This window comes from Magnolia sinica, chromosome 18 (genome assembly GCF_029962835.1).
Source record: "Magnolia sinica isolate HGM2019 chromosome 18, MsV1, whole genome shotgun sequence".
Lineage (NCBI taxonomy): Eukaryota > Viridiplantae > Streptophyta > Magnoliopsida > Magnoliales > Magnoliaceae > Magnolia > Magnolia sinica.
The window spans coordinates 17,194,550-17,212,719 of record NC_080590.1 but is presented as its reverse complement, the minus strand read 5'-3'; the positions used below and the strand labels follow the sequence as shown (position 1 = coordinate 17,212,719).

Genomic DNA, 18,170 nt, shown 5'->3' with positions numbered 1-18,170 from the left:
TATGCTGGCAAAATGGATGGACGGGTGTATTTTCAGAAGTAATATCACGGCGGTGATGAGGAAGGACTCCAAGGTAAGTTGATTGGCTGGTGTACCACACACCAGCGATATAGCGGTTACGTGTGGTGCGAAGACGAGCGCTGACGACTTCTCGAGCTCCGGGTTGTACGAACGGTTCAAATGAGATCAAAGTAACATAGGCTCCAAAATGATATATTTATTATATCCACACCGTTCATCCATTTTTCAAGATCATTTTAGATCATGAGCCAAAAAATAAATCATATACAAAGTTCAAATGGACCACACCACAAATAGCAGTGGGGAGAATGATTTTCACCGTTAAAACATTTGTAGGCTCACAATAACGTTAATTTTCCATCTAATATGTTCATAAGTTCACAAATTTCTAGGTGAAGAAGAAAAACAAATATCATATTGATCCCAAACTCCTATAACCCCAAAAAGGGTTTTAATGATAGACGTTCAATTCCCACTGCTTTATGCAGTGTGGTCAAGTTGATATTTAGATCTATCTTACTTTTAGGCTTAAGGGTTACGATAAGCTCACCAAATGGATTGACGTTTTGGATATAACACATACTTCGTGATGGAACCCACATAACTTGGTGACGTCAACACACCAGCTAGATCGCTGGTGTGGGGTACACCAGCCAATCGGCTTCCGTCACTGAGAAGAAGGCAGGCAACTTCCCAACGCAGGAACTTCGCGGGGGTAGCGGTCGCAGGCAATTAGCGTCCTGAAAGGGACCATCCAGCTTTTCGAGCCAACTGGTGCCACGTCACTCATACAAGCTAATACAAGCGCGGGCGCCCAGGCTGTCACATGGGGAGACTCCGTGTGCGCGTACAAAGCTCAAATCAGGGACATGGCCCACCACAACATATAAAACCAACCGCTCTTTCCATTCCTTCCCAAATCTTTCCAGAACCCAACTCACTCCACGTCCTTCCTTGATTCTAAATGGCCACATTCTTCAGCTGGGATTACTCGGATGTCCTTACAGCCTACACATTCGAGAATTCACAGCCGTCAGCCACCATCTCTGATGAGGAAGTCTACGCCACGGTAGCGACCAGTCCGCCGAAGCGGCGAGCCGGGCGAAGGAAATTCCGCGAGACACGGCACCCATTATACAAGGGTGTCAGGCAGAGGAACGGCGGCAAGTGGGTCTGCGAGCTGCGCGAGCCGAACAAAACCTCACGGCTGTGGCTCGGGACGTTCCAGACCCCTGAGATGGCCGCCCGGGCCCATGACGTAGCTGCAATGGCTCTCAGGGGCCGGTCGGCCTGTCTCAATTTCGCTGATTCGGCCTGGTGCCTGCCTGTGCCAGTGTCCGGCAGCACCGAAGATATTCGGAAGGCAGCAGTGGAAGCTGCTGAAGCTTTCCGGCCTCTGAAATCTGAGACGGCTTCCGGCATCAGTGACACAAGCTCGGTGGAGAATTCGATGTATTCGCCGCCGGAGAATGTGTTTTACGTGGAGGATGAGGTGGATTGCGGTATGCCGGGATTGCTTGAGAGCATGGCGGAGGGATTGATGGTTTCGCTGCCTCCGTACCACTTAAGTGGGTCCCACTGGGATGACGTAGCATGTGATGCTGACGTGTTGCTGTGGAGCCACTCCATTTGATTGAGTTCAATGGCAGGCTCCCCCTTCGTGTGTGCCGAGTGCGTACCGTGCGCCTTTATCAAAATCTGTCGGGCGCACTGACGCCATAGACGTACGGATGCAATCAGTAGATGTTAGATATTCGAGCTTTTCCTTTCTTTTTCCTCTGTCTGTGTGTATTGCAGGTCTCTGCTCGTTTGTAAATGAAATAAAACAGCTGCAAGTACATATTATTGGTGTGCTTTTGGGGTATTTACCATGTCTATCCCTGAAAATACAGAAAAAGGAATAGCCCGGGAAATTGGGAAAAGAAGGATCAGATGTAGGGCTGTCAACGGGCCGGGCCTGTGGTGGTCTTGTTCTAATTTTGAACTTTATGGGCCGAGCTGTCGGGCCAAACATCTTTAAAATTCTGAGTTTTAAGGCCTGAGCCCAGCCCATTGACAGTCATAAATTTACATGATCTTGGAGCATTCAGTTGGGTATGTTGGGGCATCGAATGAATGTTTCGAATCATCATCAACCCAAAATGTTAAAAAAAAAAATTGGGGAAGCTTTACATATCCTTGAGTCAAAGTACAAGCATACCATCCCTTACTCGTTGAATCCAGTGGGGCCCACCAGTATGTCCGTTTATAATATCCAACCCAAAATCTAGAGCATTGATCAATTAGGCCCCAACTGCCCCATTGGCCTCTCCTGACCTCAGAATTGTAAAAGCATCAGAGTTCAATGAAAGCTTTGTACCCTCTCATTTTACTTCAATTTCTCTTATGTTGAATCGTGGGGCTCAACCATAAGCCGAAACTCTCATATTGTTTCGTTTCATAGGGACGAATCTGGTTTTGCAATTTATGCCCTAAAAGTCTTTTTAGGGAGATTAATATTATCAAAAAAGTTTCTAAATATAAAAATGTTGATCGTGAATTTTGTCATGCTCCGCAATTCGAATGCAGCCTGTGCACCCGCATACCCAAGTTACAGTCCATGACTTGTACACCAAGTATATTTAAATCAACAATTCCTAGAGTTGCTTGGAATCATAGCTTAATGCATTTTATCATTCTAATTTCTAACATTCATACATCCACACATATGATCATACAATTCCACACATTTCCAATTACCATTACCATCACGTTTACCAATCACATCATAAATTTGATAACTCAACTATGCACGAACCAGTTCGCACGGACTACCTACGAACTTTTTTGAGAACTTATCATATCTGATGATTCTCGAAAATCTGAATGGTCCACATGAAGCGGAACCTCATGAAACCCTCTGGTACCAATTTTTACTTTGAACTAAAACTTTGGTGGGCCATAAAAATGCAAACAGTTTCTTCCTTTGATTTGAATTTCTCCTTACTATGGCCAACTAGAATCCTAGATCAGGGTGAAAATTCACCCCCGAAGGTTTCATGGGATTCTGCATCTTATGGACCGTTCAGATTTGACACCCATGACATGTGTTGAAAGGTGCATACGTGCGTAGGTGCATAGGAGAGCATGCCTCTGTTTTAATAATGTTTAACCATAGTCAAAATAATATAAAGAAAATTTGAAGTTCAAAATCAGCTGTTCATGTTCACATTCATTCAGTTAACTCACCGTAGCAATTTCATCCTTGGATAAATATAGCCATTGATCATCTAGTTCATCCACCATTTTGTCCTCATTCTCTGGCGCTTTATTTACATTTTAAATCTTGATCACCTCTGCACAATTATCATTCAACAAACGTCAACCAATCATGCCTAGTGAGTGAACCCATCACGGTTCATGCACAACACATTAAGATAGTATAAAGAAACAATTAAAGTACATGAATGTAAGAATGTACGTGAATGCAGAAATAACATGTAATGCATACATCAAGCGGGATAATCATCAACTTGATTGGGTTGGATATCCATCAAACTATATCTACACCTAACAAGGCTTCTATCGTATTAGTTAGGCATGGACAAAGCCCTACATCTATTCATTAAGTAGGCTTTCATTAGTTTAGTGAGCATTCGATAACAATTCTATTAGAAAACTATCTAGAGAGATTCCCCAAGAACCTAGGCACAGGATATGCATGCAAGTTATTTAGAGCAAGCTTTTGGGAATCAGCACAGGAGCGTTATCTAATGCATGTTCAATGCCCAATGCATTGACATATACAAATTATTATATACATGTCTTCGCATGAGAGGAAACTCGGATTTTATGATTGTAATGATATTCATATCCATATAAGCAATTCATAAAAATGACAATTCAACATAATCATTCATACATCAATACATCAACTTAGCATCACAATACAATAATCATAACAATCAATTCATCTTAATCACACAAAGACGAGACATGTTGGGATTCACTCACATGTTCTTAGTAGAGATTAATCCTTAGAACAATTATACAGGTTTGAATCTAGGATCCCTAATAGATAATTCAGATAAATCATGAATTGATCCAATTATTCATTCTAATTGAGCCCACCTTTGATCCAATCAAGGTGATCCTCATTCATCCATTCATTAATACGAATTATGTAAGTAATTTATGTGTATTATAACTTATTAATCTAATCATCACAATTCAAAACCAGTTAGATTAGCACAATAGTCTATTGATCAAATCTGTCAATCGATCAAGCCAGACCGAAAGCCCTCAATCGAATCAAGAATATTAGAATTAATTCAGCTTGGTCACTCGAACATTTTTTGTAACTTCGATCGAAACCTTCGATTGATCAAGTCCAATCAATGCTCCATGGATTGATCGGATCGAAAAATTCTGAATTCCGTAGTTTAAGTCATTGGACATATTTCAACCCTTTTCGATCGATCAAATCGAATCAACAAAGGTCGATTATGCTTTGTGACACAATTCAATTTTCACAAAAACTTAATGTTTTTCTTGATGTAAGTTATTATAGATTTTCCAGGCACATGAGTTGAATCCAAACCATCCATTGATTTCCACAACATCAAGTTTGAAGAAATCCAAAGGATCATTTAGATTTGGACCATCTAAGATCTCTTTAACCATCATCTAGCATGATTTCTCATTAATACCATCCTTTGATCATTGTGGATCATCCAACCGTTAAATCTATTTAAAATTTTAGGTAACATCTCAGATCTAACACATAGTTGATATGAATGGTATAGATCGATCTGAAACATCAAAAATCCATAGAATCAACAAATATGCAAAACAATGACTGAGATTTACTTTGATCGATGTGGCTCGCCCATTCTTCTAGAATTTAGGATCCTAGTGTATTTTAGCCCTCAGAAACATATGATCCGAATAGATTTGAGTTGACACTGCTAGACGGCCCATGCCAATCCCTATATAACTCATTCACGGCTTAGATCTAGGGGTTTTTAATTAAAAACACAAAGAAAAAAAAAAAGAGTACAGTGATGGAAATCGATCTTCTAATCTCACCCACAAGCACGAGTCACAATGGCACAAGTCAATCCACCAACCTCTCTTATGACCAAGAGTGTGTCTACCAATGGACTAAGTGGTTTTTTTTCTCTTGATTATAAAATTAACTTTTTAATTCAATTAATCTGAAATTTTATATGGACAAAATAATTCAGGACGTTACATTTTATCAAATGAATTTAAAATTTTAAATATATATTTATATAACAAATTCCTTAATGCTTTTGTATTTCTTGATATTTTCATAAAAACTAATATTTTAAAAACTGATGAGATTTTGAAAATATCTTGATATTATTATGATATTTCCAAAATCTCAGCCATATTCGTCCCGCTACTAATTTCACCTATCCAATTAAATCCATTCATCACAGCCTATCGCAGCCTCCAATTTGTCATTTTTTTTAATGGTTGCATCTTCCTTGTTAGATCTAGGAGTGTCAATGGGCCAAAATTGGCCCAGTTGTCCTATCCTAATGGGTTTAAAAGGACCTGCTCACCATGCAGGGCCAGGTTGGGCCTGTAAGAAAACATTATTTAAATGGTCCAAGATTTTTTTTGAGTATCCGTAATCTACCATAAGTTCTCTCATGCAGTTTTGCTTATTGAAAGATGATTCAGATCCAATATGGTGAATGGGCCGAGCCATTTAGATTGTCTAATGATGGCCCACTTGATGATTGGACCGAGCCAATAATCATTAGGCCAAGCCCTGCCTGGACCTGATATGGGCCTAGAATTCAATACTGGGCCAACTGATGAACGGTTCCAGTCTGGGTCATTTGGTACATTGACACACGGTACTTAATAACAAGCAGAGCGGCTGAATGGTTGATTCTTTCCATCAATATGTATGGCAGAATGTGGATCGTTCAAAGAAATTTTCCTTTTGATTCACATTCTAACTCCACAAAATCAGTGGTGAAAGGTCATCCTTTCCACGTTAATATTGGAACATAGGCCATTCAAAATAACACCCAAACATGGACGATTCCTATCACGAGACTTCCTCTGCATGTCGGCTCCAACCAGCATTACATGCTCTTGATCCTGACTTACCGCATATGCAAAACGAATTCATTTTCTTTCTTTTCTTCTTCTTGAGTAGCACTGGGAAGTTGCACGGTAGTGGTGGCAATGGGCAGAGGATTAACCCTAGCCTAGCTCTAGTCCCCTTAGTCATGACCCTAATCAGTCTGAAAAGGCCCAGAAAGAAAATTATTTAAACGATCAAAGGTTTGAAATAATTCAATCAAAGGTTTATATCCTCCATCTACAATGATCCCACCATTTAAATGGCTTAGATTATTAAAGCATGACCCTATCCAATGATCAGTACCTTTAAACTATCAATGTTCAGTAAATGTTAACCATTTGCAAGTGTCTTTAAACCATTTACTTTTTGTGCATGATGGTGGCCACTTGATGATTAGACCAAGCTAGTGGCCCGGGTGGGGCCATTCATTACTTGCCCATGCCTGGCCTGGTCCACACCCCTGACCTGGATTTCAAGTCTGAGCCCAACCTTCAGTTCGAGAACTGGACCAGCTAGCCAGGACCAAAAGAGCCAGCTGTTGTAGACGAAGAAGTGCATGCTTCTATACTAAGGTTGTTTGAGTTCGTTCTGGGTGGACCTATCTTATCGAACCGAGCAAAAGTGCTCCATAAAGCGTCTAAGCTAGGCCGAGGCAGGCCTCCTGGCCCATTGCCACAGTACATGCTCCTAACCAGAGCCGCCATATTCGTAAATGAACTCTTTGTTGAGGCGGTGACTTCCTACCGCTCAAGGGGGTTGGCATGTATATGCCCATAACACGTGCCTTCCCATAAGAAAACAGTCTCTCCCGCCTTTGGTGTGTGTAGGTACATATATGAAGCCTAAATCTATTAGAACATTAATAATTTTTCCTTAGTAGTGTGGTTTATATGAAGAGAAACAAAAGGTAGAGAGAGTATTCTTCTAAGCGGCTATTCCATGATAAAATTCTAATACAATTCCATTATAGGAGAGAGATAAGCCTTATATTTTTTTAGTGAAGAAGAAGCTCCATATATTAGGAATACTGTGAAATCATGTTAAATCAATGTCTGTTTTCCCTTGTATTTTTTTCTCATTGACTTTTTAGTTTTAATTTAGCTCTTTTTCTTTGTGGTTTTACTTCCCCGGCATTATGCATTATATTTTTCCACAGTACTCCTCCCTGTGTATTTTTAACCAAAACTGTAATTCTAACTTTGGTTTGGAGTTGTTTTCTGCATTATGGCCCATACATAGGCTAAGAAACAGGCCCAATGCTAACCATGGATAGCTGACCCATAAGACAAAAGGTATACTGGACCCTAGGTTGGCCCCACTTCCAATTTTCACTAGGTAAGCCATTGAATTAACTTGAAATTTTGCGATGATGCATGTGGATCACAGATGGACCTACCTGTCCATCCTTGGCCCCCACCTTGGACGGCCTATAGAAAAAACAGCACCAAACCTGACAATTATTTGTTAAAAAGAGCCATCCAAATCCTACATTCATCAGTAGACTGGCACTTGGATTGGTTTAAGCGGACCACGCACAAAAGCAGGTTGGCCTTTCGTCCAAGTCCAAAAATATTGATTCTATCTTGTAATAAACAGACACTCCTTTGGTTTGTACCATCTAATCTATGGCCAAAGGCATAAGAGTTAGGACAATTTTTTAGTAAAAAATAAAAATTGTAAAGAGCCCGTGGCATGTGTAAATTAAAACTACTCTCAAAATAATTGAAATAACTTTTCTTATCTGCTACTCATGACGTGCACAATGTGTAATCTCAATTATATTTATAAAGTATTTATGGTATCAGAACCATCAAAAGAAATTCTTTCTGCTCTTCTTTTCATTCTTTCAATCAGAAAATGATATTGTGCTGCAGACAAGCATCAGCGCTTGTCTTCCCACAGCATGTACTCACTCCTGCCAAGTTGGTGGTGTGTTACACCAGCCCTTACCATATGGGAAAGCAGATTGGCTGGTGTACCACACACCACCAGGCTGGTATAGGCACGTGAAAGGGAAACGGATTGGCTGCTTCCCCACCACTAGTCCAGTGGCTGGTGGTCAGTACCATGTGAGCCCCACCATGATATATGTGTTTCATCTATGCCGTTCATCCATTTTTACATATCATTTTATTTCTTGATCTAAAAAAATGAGAGGGATATAAATGTCAGGTGGACCACACCACACAAAAACAATAGTGATTGAATATCCACCATTTAAATCCTCCTAAGGCCCACTGTACTGTTTATTTAACATCCAATCTGTTTATTAGGTCATACAGACCTAAATAATAAAAACAAAAAAAACAAAAACAAAAACAAATAAAAAGCAAAACAAAAACAAAAAACAAAGATTAGCTTGATCGAAAACTTTTCTAGCCCCCATGAGGTTTTTAATGGTGGACAATCATTCAGCACGGTTTCCTATATTGTAGTCGACTTGAGATTGGGATGTACCTCATTTTTTGTCTCATACCTTAAAATAATCTAAAAAAATAGATAGACAACATGGATGAAACACATATATTATAGTGGGCCATAGATCACTGACCTAGGTGAAGAGTAAAAACAAATATCATGTTGATCCAAAACTTCCGTGACCTCAAAACAGTTTCAATGGTACACGTTCAATTCTCCCACTACTTTTTACAGTGTGGTCCACTTGTTTTTTGGATCTGTCTTATTTTTCAGTTCAAGTCTTACTACGAGTTTGGCCAAATGGTCGGACAATTTGGAAATAACACATAACTCATGATGGGACCCACTGAATTTAGTAACGTAAACACACCAGCCAGGTCGGTTGTGTGTGTTACACCAGCCAACCCGCTCCCCTTTTCGTGCACCAATGCTGCAGACGCGGATTTCTTGCTAAAGCCTTTCGCAGGGTGTTCCTGCACTCGAAACTTAGGTGGAGCCTACCGTGATGCTTGTGAGAAATCCATCCCAATCATCCGTTTTGTGAGATCATTTTAAGACTTGAAACCAAAATTGGGTAGGATCCAAGACTCAAGTGGGCCGCACTAAAGGAAAATGTGTGCAGGAAAATTCCTGCCATTGAAAAATTCCTGCCATCGACAATAATGTTTATATGACATCTATACCGTTTATAACGTCATTCATATTGGGATGAAATGAAAACACAGCTATTATCCTGATTCAAAGCTTCTATGGCCACATGAATATTTCAACTGTTGTCGTTCAATACTCACATTTTTGGCCCATCTGAGTATTGATACGGTTCATTTTTAACCTTATAATCTAAAATGACCTCACAAAATAGATGAATGGAGTGGATTTCTCAAAAGCATCACCTCGGGCCCTGCCTAAGTTCTCAGCGCAGGAACTTCCTGGCCTTTCACAGGGTATCCCCGTCCCAATGCAGCAACGGCTAAAGCCCTTTGGCAAATAACCTCCAACTTATAGAAGCATATTCGCTAGTGTACCACACACCAGCTATATAGCTGCTGTAAGTACGTGTAGTGCCAAGACGAACACTGACGATCCTTGAGCAGTTGTACACACGGTTCAACGGATATCATAGTTACATGCCTCGAAGTGATATATTTATTATATTTATACAATTTCTCTATTTTTAGAGATCATTTTAGAGCATTATATAAAAAATAATCATATCTAAAGATCATATATACCACACCAAAAGTAGAAGGATATACTGATTTTCACCGTCAAACAATTCGTATGGCACACCGTAACATTTATTTTCCATCTGATCCGTCCATATAAAGTCACCAAGACCTAAATGAAGAGAAAAAACAAATTTCATATTAATCCAAAACTTCTATAACCCTAAAAAGGGTTTCAATGGTAGACGTGAAATCTCCCACTAGTCTTTTCAGTGTGGCCCACTTGATGGTTAGATCTATGTACTTAAGACGAGCTCCCAAATGGATAGATGGCTTGGATATGACACATACCTCAGTGGTCAAACCCAACCCCGGTAACCTACTGACATCAATACCGCAGCTGTATAACTGATGTGAGGTACACTAGCCAAACCGCTTCCCAAATTATACTGACCACACTTGTACGGCTAAGATCCTGGCGGTTTATTTGGTATGCCACGGTGTGTCTCCTGTCCGAGTGCGTTGGCTGTGTTATGATGTACACCCTGTTGCTTCTTGACATGGCCTGAGCGATTCTGCTGTCCTCAATTCAACGTACACATGTCGGCCACGTGGTGACCGACTGCCACCCTTTTCGGCTCGTGGCCCGTACATTGACCTGATGAACGTCTCTGAACACTTGCTAGGATTATCCCTTATACTGGGAAGATGCGAGTAACCACAACCAGTTTCTTGTAAACCGAGCGTGGAGATGCCGACACGAAAGGACGGATATCGCGACTCGCAATGAATGTGAGCTGGGATCTCGCCTCGCGTATCGATCTGAGTGGGCCCAGTACTCGGAAAGCACGCTCGTGACACGTGCTGCAAACGAATAACAAGGCGCCACGTGTGTGAGACATTAAATAGGCCGGAGAAAGGCGACAAATCCAAATCTTTTGAATTTCCCCGCCAAATCATACGGCCCAAAAATCCTTCCAATCTGAACTGGTACGAGCATGTACTATTTCTCTTATCAAAAGTAGAAAGAAATTGATGTTTATCAATAATTATAGGTGAAGATATCAATTGGACTGCGCTAACCTAACTTGCATTAAATAATGGCTACGTGGGACACACGTGTATCAGATCCACCCCGTCCATCAGATGCATCACCACATTCTTACCGTAGATCTTACAATCTGTTCAAATCCAGACTTGTTTGTGTCACAACACAAGGAATAGTGAAAAATCATGCCTAAAACACTAAATTCACATGGTGTGGCCCACATGAGTCTTTTAATATCCTGATTTTCAGAAGGGAAGCATCAAATGAATGAATTGAACCGTAAATTTATCAACAGTGGACCGCATACACAATTTTGAACATTTTAATGGTGGTACTGGAAGTCCTAGCTGTTTCCCATGGTGTAGCCCACGTAAGTTGCCAGGTGGCCTGATTTTTGGGTCCCAGCTCAAGCCATAGTTCTCAAACTCAATGACTCGACTTGAAACTTGGCCGAGTCAACTCAACTCGGCAGGATTTCAAGCTGGGTTTTTGAGATACTCGATTCTAAAGCTTGACTCTGAGTTTTTGAGAGACTCATCAAGTTGGCCTGTAAATTCAGTTGACTCAGTTAACCACTTTTAAAGTACAGATAAAGAGGAATTTGTTGCTAGTTTTTGCCATTTTATATATATCATCATGTACTGTAGATATTTATTAATCTCTCTAATATCTTAATTTTATTATCGAATATCAAGTCGAGTCATTTAGGGCTCATTTGGATACTACCAAATAAGTTACTTTCTATAATTATAATGGTAAATAAATAACTTATTTGAGATAAGTAAGTTTGGTTTATGATTAATTATAAGTAATTTTTTTACTTAAAGTTCTTTAATCACTTCAGTTTAATAAATAAAAATCAAGATAAGTAACTTAGGTAACTTACCATCCAAACACCCCCTTAGAGAATAATCAAGTCGAGTTTCTGGTTTCGAACCAAGGTCCAAATAAAGGGTGATGCATGTATGAGGTATTAGCATAATGGGCCACACACATGACATTAGTCATGCAGGTAGTGTTGAAATTTGTGGAATACATGCACGCACGCACGTGCTTGGGCTCGGGCTCGGGCAGAGGCGTAGGCGAGGGCATGGGCAATGTAGCTATAGTGGCGCTAGTTAGCACACTTTATACTTCGCACGTGCATATCATGTCGCAGATTAGTTGCTCCCTCGTGACCTTACACAAATCGTTGCGAGACGGTGCAATCGCGGTGCGAGAGGTTCGATAAGAGCCTATGAAATGAGCCAGGGCTCTATAGGCAATTGAGAATGGTCGGATCATAAATCTGAAACGTTCAGTAATTTTTCAAAAAGGCTAACTGCCTTGAAAGTCACAATAGTTCGAAAACGGACGGGCTATAATGATACAACGATCAGATCTTATGATCCAACAACCAGAAGCAGCTGGAATTAATGGTCAATGGTCAGAAAGGTTTTTCAAACATTCTAAACAATTGATTGTCACCTAACAACGGTCCACTACCTGGTGCCTATATAAACTGGACCATTTCAGTCCAAAATCAATCATGTCAACACCATCTCTCCCATTAAATACTCCAGATCTCCTTTTTATAATATTGTGAACATATTTGCTGTCTGATTCTGTCAACACAGATCTACTGCATTAAACTATTCCAAAGCGAACCATTGTGATTGCTGCACGCCGGATCCAGACAGGCTTGTCTTATCCTGGAAACAATCCGCCTGTAACCTATCAACAATTGATAAGGAGGCGAATCATGCTTTAAGGATAGCATATCGTTTTACGTGATTCAGCCTAGTGAAACGAAATTTATATTTTATTTTTTATTTTCGGTGTATCTAACAGATTATTTTCTAACTTATGGGATTTCCTCCCAGGCTCGACCGATCGTGAGCCTCACTCGACCGGTCGTGGGTGGCGCTCGACCGATCGAGTGGGGCTCGACTCAAAGTCCAGCGACCATCTAATTATTTTCTCTGAGGTGCTCAGGTTATGCAGATTCATTTCGCGATTTTATGCGGATTGCCGATTTTTGAGGCCCTTTCATAAGGGGTACGAAAGAGAGTTTCATAAACTATAAATAGGTGGTCCCTAGGGTTTTCTAGTATATACAAGAGGGTTTTCTAAAGCTTTACAAGGGTTTGCAAAAGGGTTAAGGGCTATCAAAGGTATGTGTGTGTGTGAGAGAGAGAGAGAGAGGGAGAGAGGAAGCTTATGGAAGGGAGGTTCTGCTCGTAGAGGTGATCTATTATGCACTTGATATCTCAACGCTTCTGCGTCCTCGTAATCAGTTAGATCTCTCTGTTTTTCTTTTATTCTCTTACTGTTTATCCACTCTTGCGTGAGTGAAGAAGGTTGTAACGTTCTACTTCATATTAGGTTGTTGATCTGGACGAGGTCCCGTGGTTTTTACCTCTTTGAGGGTTTTCCATGTAAAAATTTCTTATGTGGTGTGGTTTGTGCTTTGATTTATTTCATTGCTTTATTATCTCATAATTCTGGTTTGTTCTAGGAAGCTAGATCCTATGGTTTTGTGCAAGGCTCCTAACAAAGTGGTATCAGAGCTAAGTTCATTAAACGGAGTGGGATCAGTTCTGAATTATGGAAAGTGGCTCATCAAGGATGATTAATCTCAATGGTTCTATATGGAATGCTAAGATGGAGGACTTGCCTTATTGCAAGGACTTATATTCTCCAATTTTAGGCATATTAGCAAAATCTAAGGATATGTCTGATAATGATTAGAAGAAGTTGGACCGGAAGACGGTGGGGTTTATTAAACAATGGCTGGATGATTCTATGTTTCACCATGTGTCTATGGAGATCTCAGTCGCTAGCCTATGGCTGAAATTGGAAGGGCTGTATGAGAGGAAGATAACCGGTAATAAAATCTTCCTAATAAGACGACTTGTGAATCTTAAGTTCAAAGATAGTGGTTCTATGGCTGAGCACATGAATGAGGTCAGCAATATAGTGAACCAGCTCTCATCTATGAAGATGGTCCTGGATGATGAATTGCAGGCTTTGCTATTGCTTAGTTCATTACCTGACAGTTAGGAGACATTGGTGGTGTCTCTAAGTAACTCCGCGCCAAACGGAAAGGTATATACGGAATAGGTAACCAGTTGTCTCTTCAATGAGGAGACAAGGAGGAAGTCTCAGGGGTCTAATCAGCAAGAGGCCCTTGGACACATGAACGGAGGAGAGGAAAGGACAGGAAGAGCGGGAAGGCCCGAGATAAATCAAGAGGCAAGTCGAGTACTAGAAGGATGTTAAATGTTGGAATTGTGGCAAGAAAGGCCACTATAAGCATGAATGTCGTAAGAATAAGAACGACAAGAAAGGAAAAGGAAAGGAGAAGGAAGATAAATCAAATTCCACTGCGGTCGCTTCAGATAGCGACATTATAGGTATTCTTTCAGCAGATCATGATGTTTGTCTCACGGCTACGAGTCAGGATACCGACTGGGTGATTGACTCAGGATCCTCTTTTCATACGACTCCACGCAGGGACTTCTTCACAAGCTAAAAAGTCAGGTGACTATGGGACCATGAAGATGGAAAATTCTGGCGTATCGAAAATCGTAGGGGTCGGTGATATTTGTGTGAATACCGATGTGGGCTGCACATTAGTTCTTAGGGATGTGAGGTACATTCCAGACCTTCACCTCAACTTGATGTCGACGGAAAGGTTGGATGATGATGGCTATGAAAGCCGATTTGCTGGTGGGCGTTGAAAACTCATCAAGGGTTCGTTGATCGCAGCCAGAGGAAAGAAGTGTTGCACCCTTTACAAGGCAAGTGCCAGTATGTGCAAAGGTGGGTTGAACGCAGCGGAAGATTCAGCTATTGACATGTGGCATGGGCGTCTAGGCCACATGAGTGAAAAAGGGCTTCAGGTACTATCGAGGAAGCGGCTCATTCCAGACGTGACAGTTATACCTCTCAAAATCTATCTTGATTGTTTATCAGGGAAACAGTATAGAGTTTCATTTATTAAATCTGCTTCTCATGCTAATAAAGTGCATGCATTAGATCTGATTTATTCTGATATTTGTGGTCCTATGAGGATAAAAATCTTCGGTGGGGCATTGTATTTTGTTACTTTTATAAATGATGCATCTAGGAGAGTTTGGGTTTATGCTTTGAAATCCAAGGACGAGGACTTTAGTGTGTTTAAATTGTTTCATGCTATAGTAGAGAGAGAGATAGGTAGATCATTGAAGTGCATCCGCACTGACAATGGAGGTGAATACATCGGTGACTTCCACGAGTATTGTAAGTCCCTGGGTATACGGCATGAACAAACAGTTCCCAAGACCCTCCAGCATAATGGTGTAGCTGAGCGAATGAATCGCACCATTGTTGAGAGAATCAGATGCATGTTATCCCATGTGAAGTTGCCCAAGACGGTCTAGGAAGAAGCAATGCACATGACAGTGTATCTGATAAACAGGTCTCCATCGGCCCCATTGAATGGAGAAGTACCTGAGAAGGTGTGGACTAAACAGGATCCATCATACAGATATCTCAGGGTGTTTAGATGTAGGGCATCCGTTCACGTGCCAAAGGACGAGTGGTCCAAGCTCGATATGAAGATTAGGCAGTGTGTATTCTTGGGATACGATGATGAAAAGTTTGGTTATAAATTGTGGGATCCGACCGAGAAAAAGCTCGTCAGGAGCAGAGATGTGGTTTTCTTTGAAGATCAGTGTATAAAATGCAATGATAAGCTAGAGAAGAACTAGTCTAGTTTAAGTGAGCTAGAAGACATGGATCCGGTTATTCCTCCCGTGGTGCCTGATGACGAGGGAGTACAGTAAGGTGCAGAGGACGAGAAAGTTCCTACAGAAGATGGACTAGGGGAGCAGCCCCTACTTGATCCACCTGTTGAGCCACAGGTGAGGAGGTCGTCTAGGGACAAACAGCCGTCCACGAGATACTTGCCGCATGAGTACATTATGCTAACTGATGAGGGAGAACAAGAAGATTATTCTGATGTCCTATCTGACGAGCATAAGGGGGAGTGGTTGAAAGCTATGCAAGAGGAGATGAAATCTTTGTATAAGAACCATACCTATGATATGGTGAAATTGTCTAAGGGCAAGAAAGCTTTGAACAACAAGTGAGTGTTCAAAAAAAAGTTTGAGCAGAAGAATTCACAGACGAGATTCAAGGCCAAACTTGTGGTGAAAGGGTTTAATTAGAGGAAAGGCATAGACTTTGAAGAGATATTCTCACCAGTAATGAAGATGACATCCATACGGGTGTTGCTTGGGTTGGCGGCTAGCATGGATCTGGAGATAGAGCAGTTATATGTTAAAACTGTTTTCCTCCATGGTGACCTGGAAGAAGAGATCTACATGCACCAACCAGAGGGGTTCGAAGTCAAGGGCAAAGAGTATATGGTAAGTAGGCTGAGGAAGAGTTGTATGGGCTGAAACAAGTTTCACGACAATGGTACAAGAAGTTCGACTCGTTCATGTTGAAGCATGGATATGACATAACAGAGTCAAACCACTATGTGTTCACACGCAAGTTCTCAGATGGTGATTTTTTAGTTCTGCTTTTATACGTTGATGACATGCTCATCCTGGGAAAAGACATCAAGAAGATCGACAGGTTGAAACAGGAGTTGGGCAAGTTGTTTGCGATGAAAGACTTGGGCCTGGCTAAACAGATCCTACGAATGGAGATAACCCGTGACAGAAGTAGCAGGAAGCTTTGGCTGTCACAAGAGTGGTATATTAAGAAAGTCCTAGAGCGGTTCAATATGAATGCAGCGAAGCCGGTCAGTACTCCACTGGATGGTCACTCTTAAAATTGAACGACAGGTAGTATCCCAAGACGAAGGCAGAGGTGGATGAGATGCAGAAGATACCCTACGCATCAATAGTAGGAAGTTTGATGTATGCTATGGTGTGTACACGCCCAGACATAACATATGCGGTTGGTATTGTCAGCCGATATCTTCCTAATCCTGGCAAAGAGCATTGGGCAGCAGTAAAGTGGATACTGTGGTATCTAAGAGGCTCATCCAGGTTGAGCCTATGCTATGGTGATGAAAAACCTATGTTAGAGGGCTACACAGATGCAGATATGACAGGTGACATTGACTCCATGAAGTCTACATCGAGGTTTATGTTCACGTTTACAGGAGGAGCGATATCTTGACAAAGCAAGTTACAGAAGGTCGTAGCGTTGTCAATGACAGAGGCCGAGTACATTGCAATCATAGAAGCATGTAAAGTGATACTTTGGATGAAGAGGTTCCTACAGGAACTTAGCCTGAAGCAGAAGCAACACGTGGTCTATTGCGATAGTCAAAGTACTATACACTTGAGCAAGAATCTAAGTCAGCATTCCAAGTCGAAGCACATAAAAATTCGGTATCACTGGATCAAGGATACTTTGAAACAGAATGTGTTACAGCTTGAGAAGGTCCACACGGACGATAATGGGTCAGACATGATGACCAAGGCTTTGCTCAAGGGCAAGTTTGAGGTTTGTAGAAACCTGGCTGGCTTGAAGAAGGTGAATCCTTCTTGGGTTAGAAAGGGAGAGTTTTGATGGGATTTCCTCCTAGGCTCGACCGATCGTGAGTCTCACTCGACCAGTCGTGGGTGGCGCTCGACCAGTCGAGTGGGGCTCGACTCAAAGTCCAGCGACCATCTGATTATTTTCTCTGAGGTGCTCGACTGGTCGAGTGGGCCGCTCGACCGGTCGAGGACCCTGCTCGACCAGTCGATGTTACGCAGAATCGTTCCGTGATTTTGTGCGGATTGCGAATTTTTGAGGCCCTTTCGCAAAGGGTACGAAAGGGAGTTTCCTAAACTATAAATAGGTGGTACCTAGGGTTTTCTAGTGTATACAAGAAGGTTCCTAAAGCTTTACAAGGGCTTGCAAAAGGGTTTAGGGCTATCAAAGGTGTGTGAGAGAGAGAGAGAAAGAGAGAGAGGAAACTTGTGGAAGGGAGGTTCTGCTCGTAAAGGTGATCTATTGTGCACTTGATATCTCAACGCTTCTACGTCCTCGTAATCGGTTAGATCTCTCTATTTTTCTTTTATTCTCTTACTATTTATCCACTCTTGTGTGAGTGAAGAAGGTTGTAACGTTCTACTTCATAGTGGATTGTTGATCTGGACGAGGTCCCGTGGTTTTTACCTCTTTAAAAGTTTTTCATGTAAAAATTTCTTGTATGGTTTAGTTAATGCTTTGATTTATTTCATTGCTTTATTATCCCATAATTCTGGTTTGTTCTGAGAAGCTGGATCCTAAGGTTTTGTGCAAGGACCCCAACACTAACAGACAGTGGAATGGACGGTTTGCGATCAACATAAGTTATGGCCCATGAAGGTATGGTGCATACTACTATTTGATACGCTCCTCGTGTATTATATTGATAAGTCTTTGAATTTTAAGCATG

The 18,170-nt window shown here is 41.3% G+C and overlaps 1 protein-coding gene across 1 annotated transcript; it reads left to right on the top strand.

The window, feature by feature from the left end:
- Nucleotides 1-943: 943 nt before the first annotated feature.
- On the top strand, nt 944-1,866 carry LOC131233457 (dehydration-responsive element-binding protein 1B-like). The gene has a single exon (XM_058230165.1). The coding sequence runs from the start codon at nt 986-988 to the stop codon at nt 1,652-1,654; it is 669 nt and encodes a 222-aa protein (XP_058086148.1). The 5' UTR covers nt 944-985; the 3' UTR covers nt 1,655-1,866.
- The last annotated feature ends 16,304 nt before the right edge of the window (nt 1,867-18,170 follow it).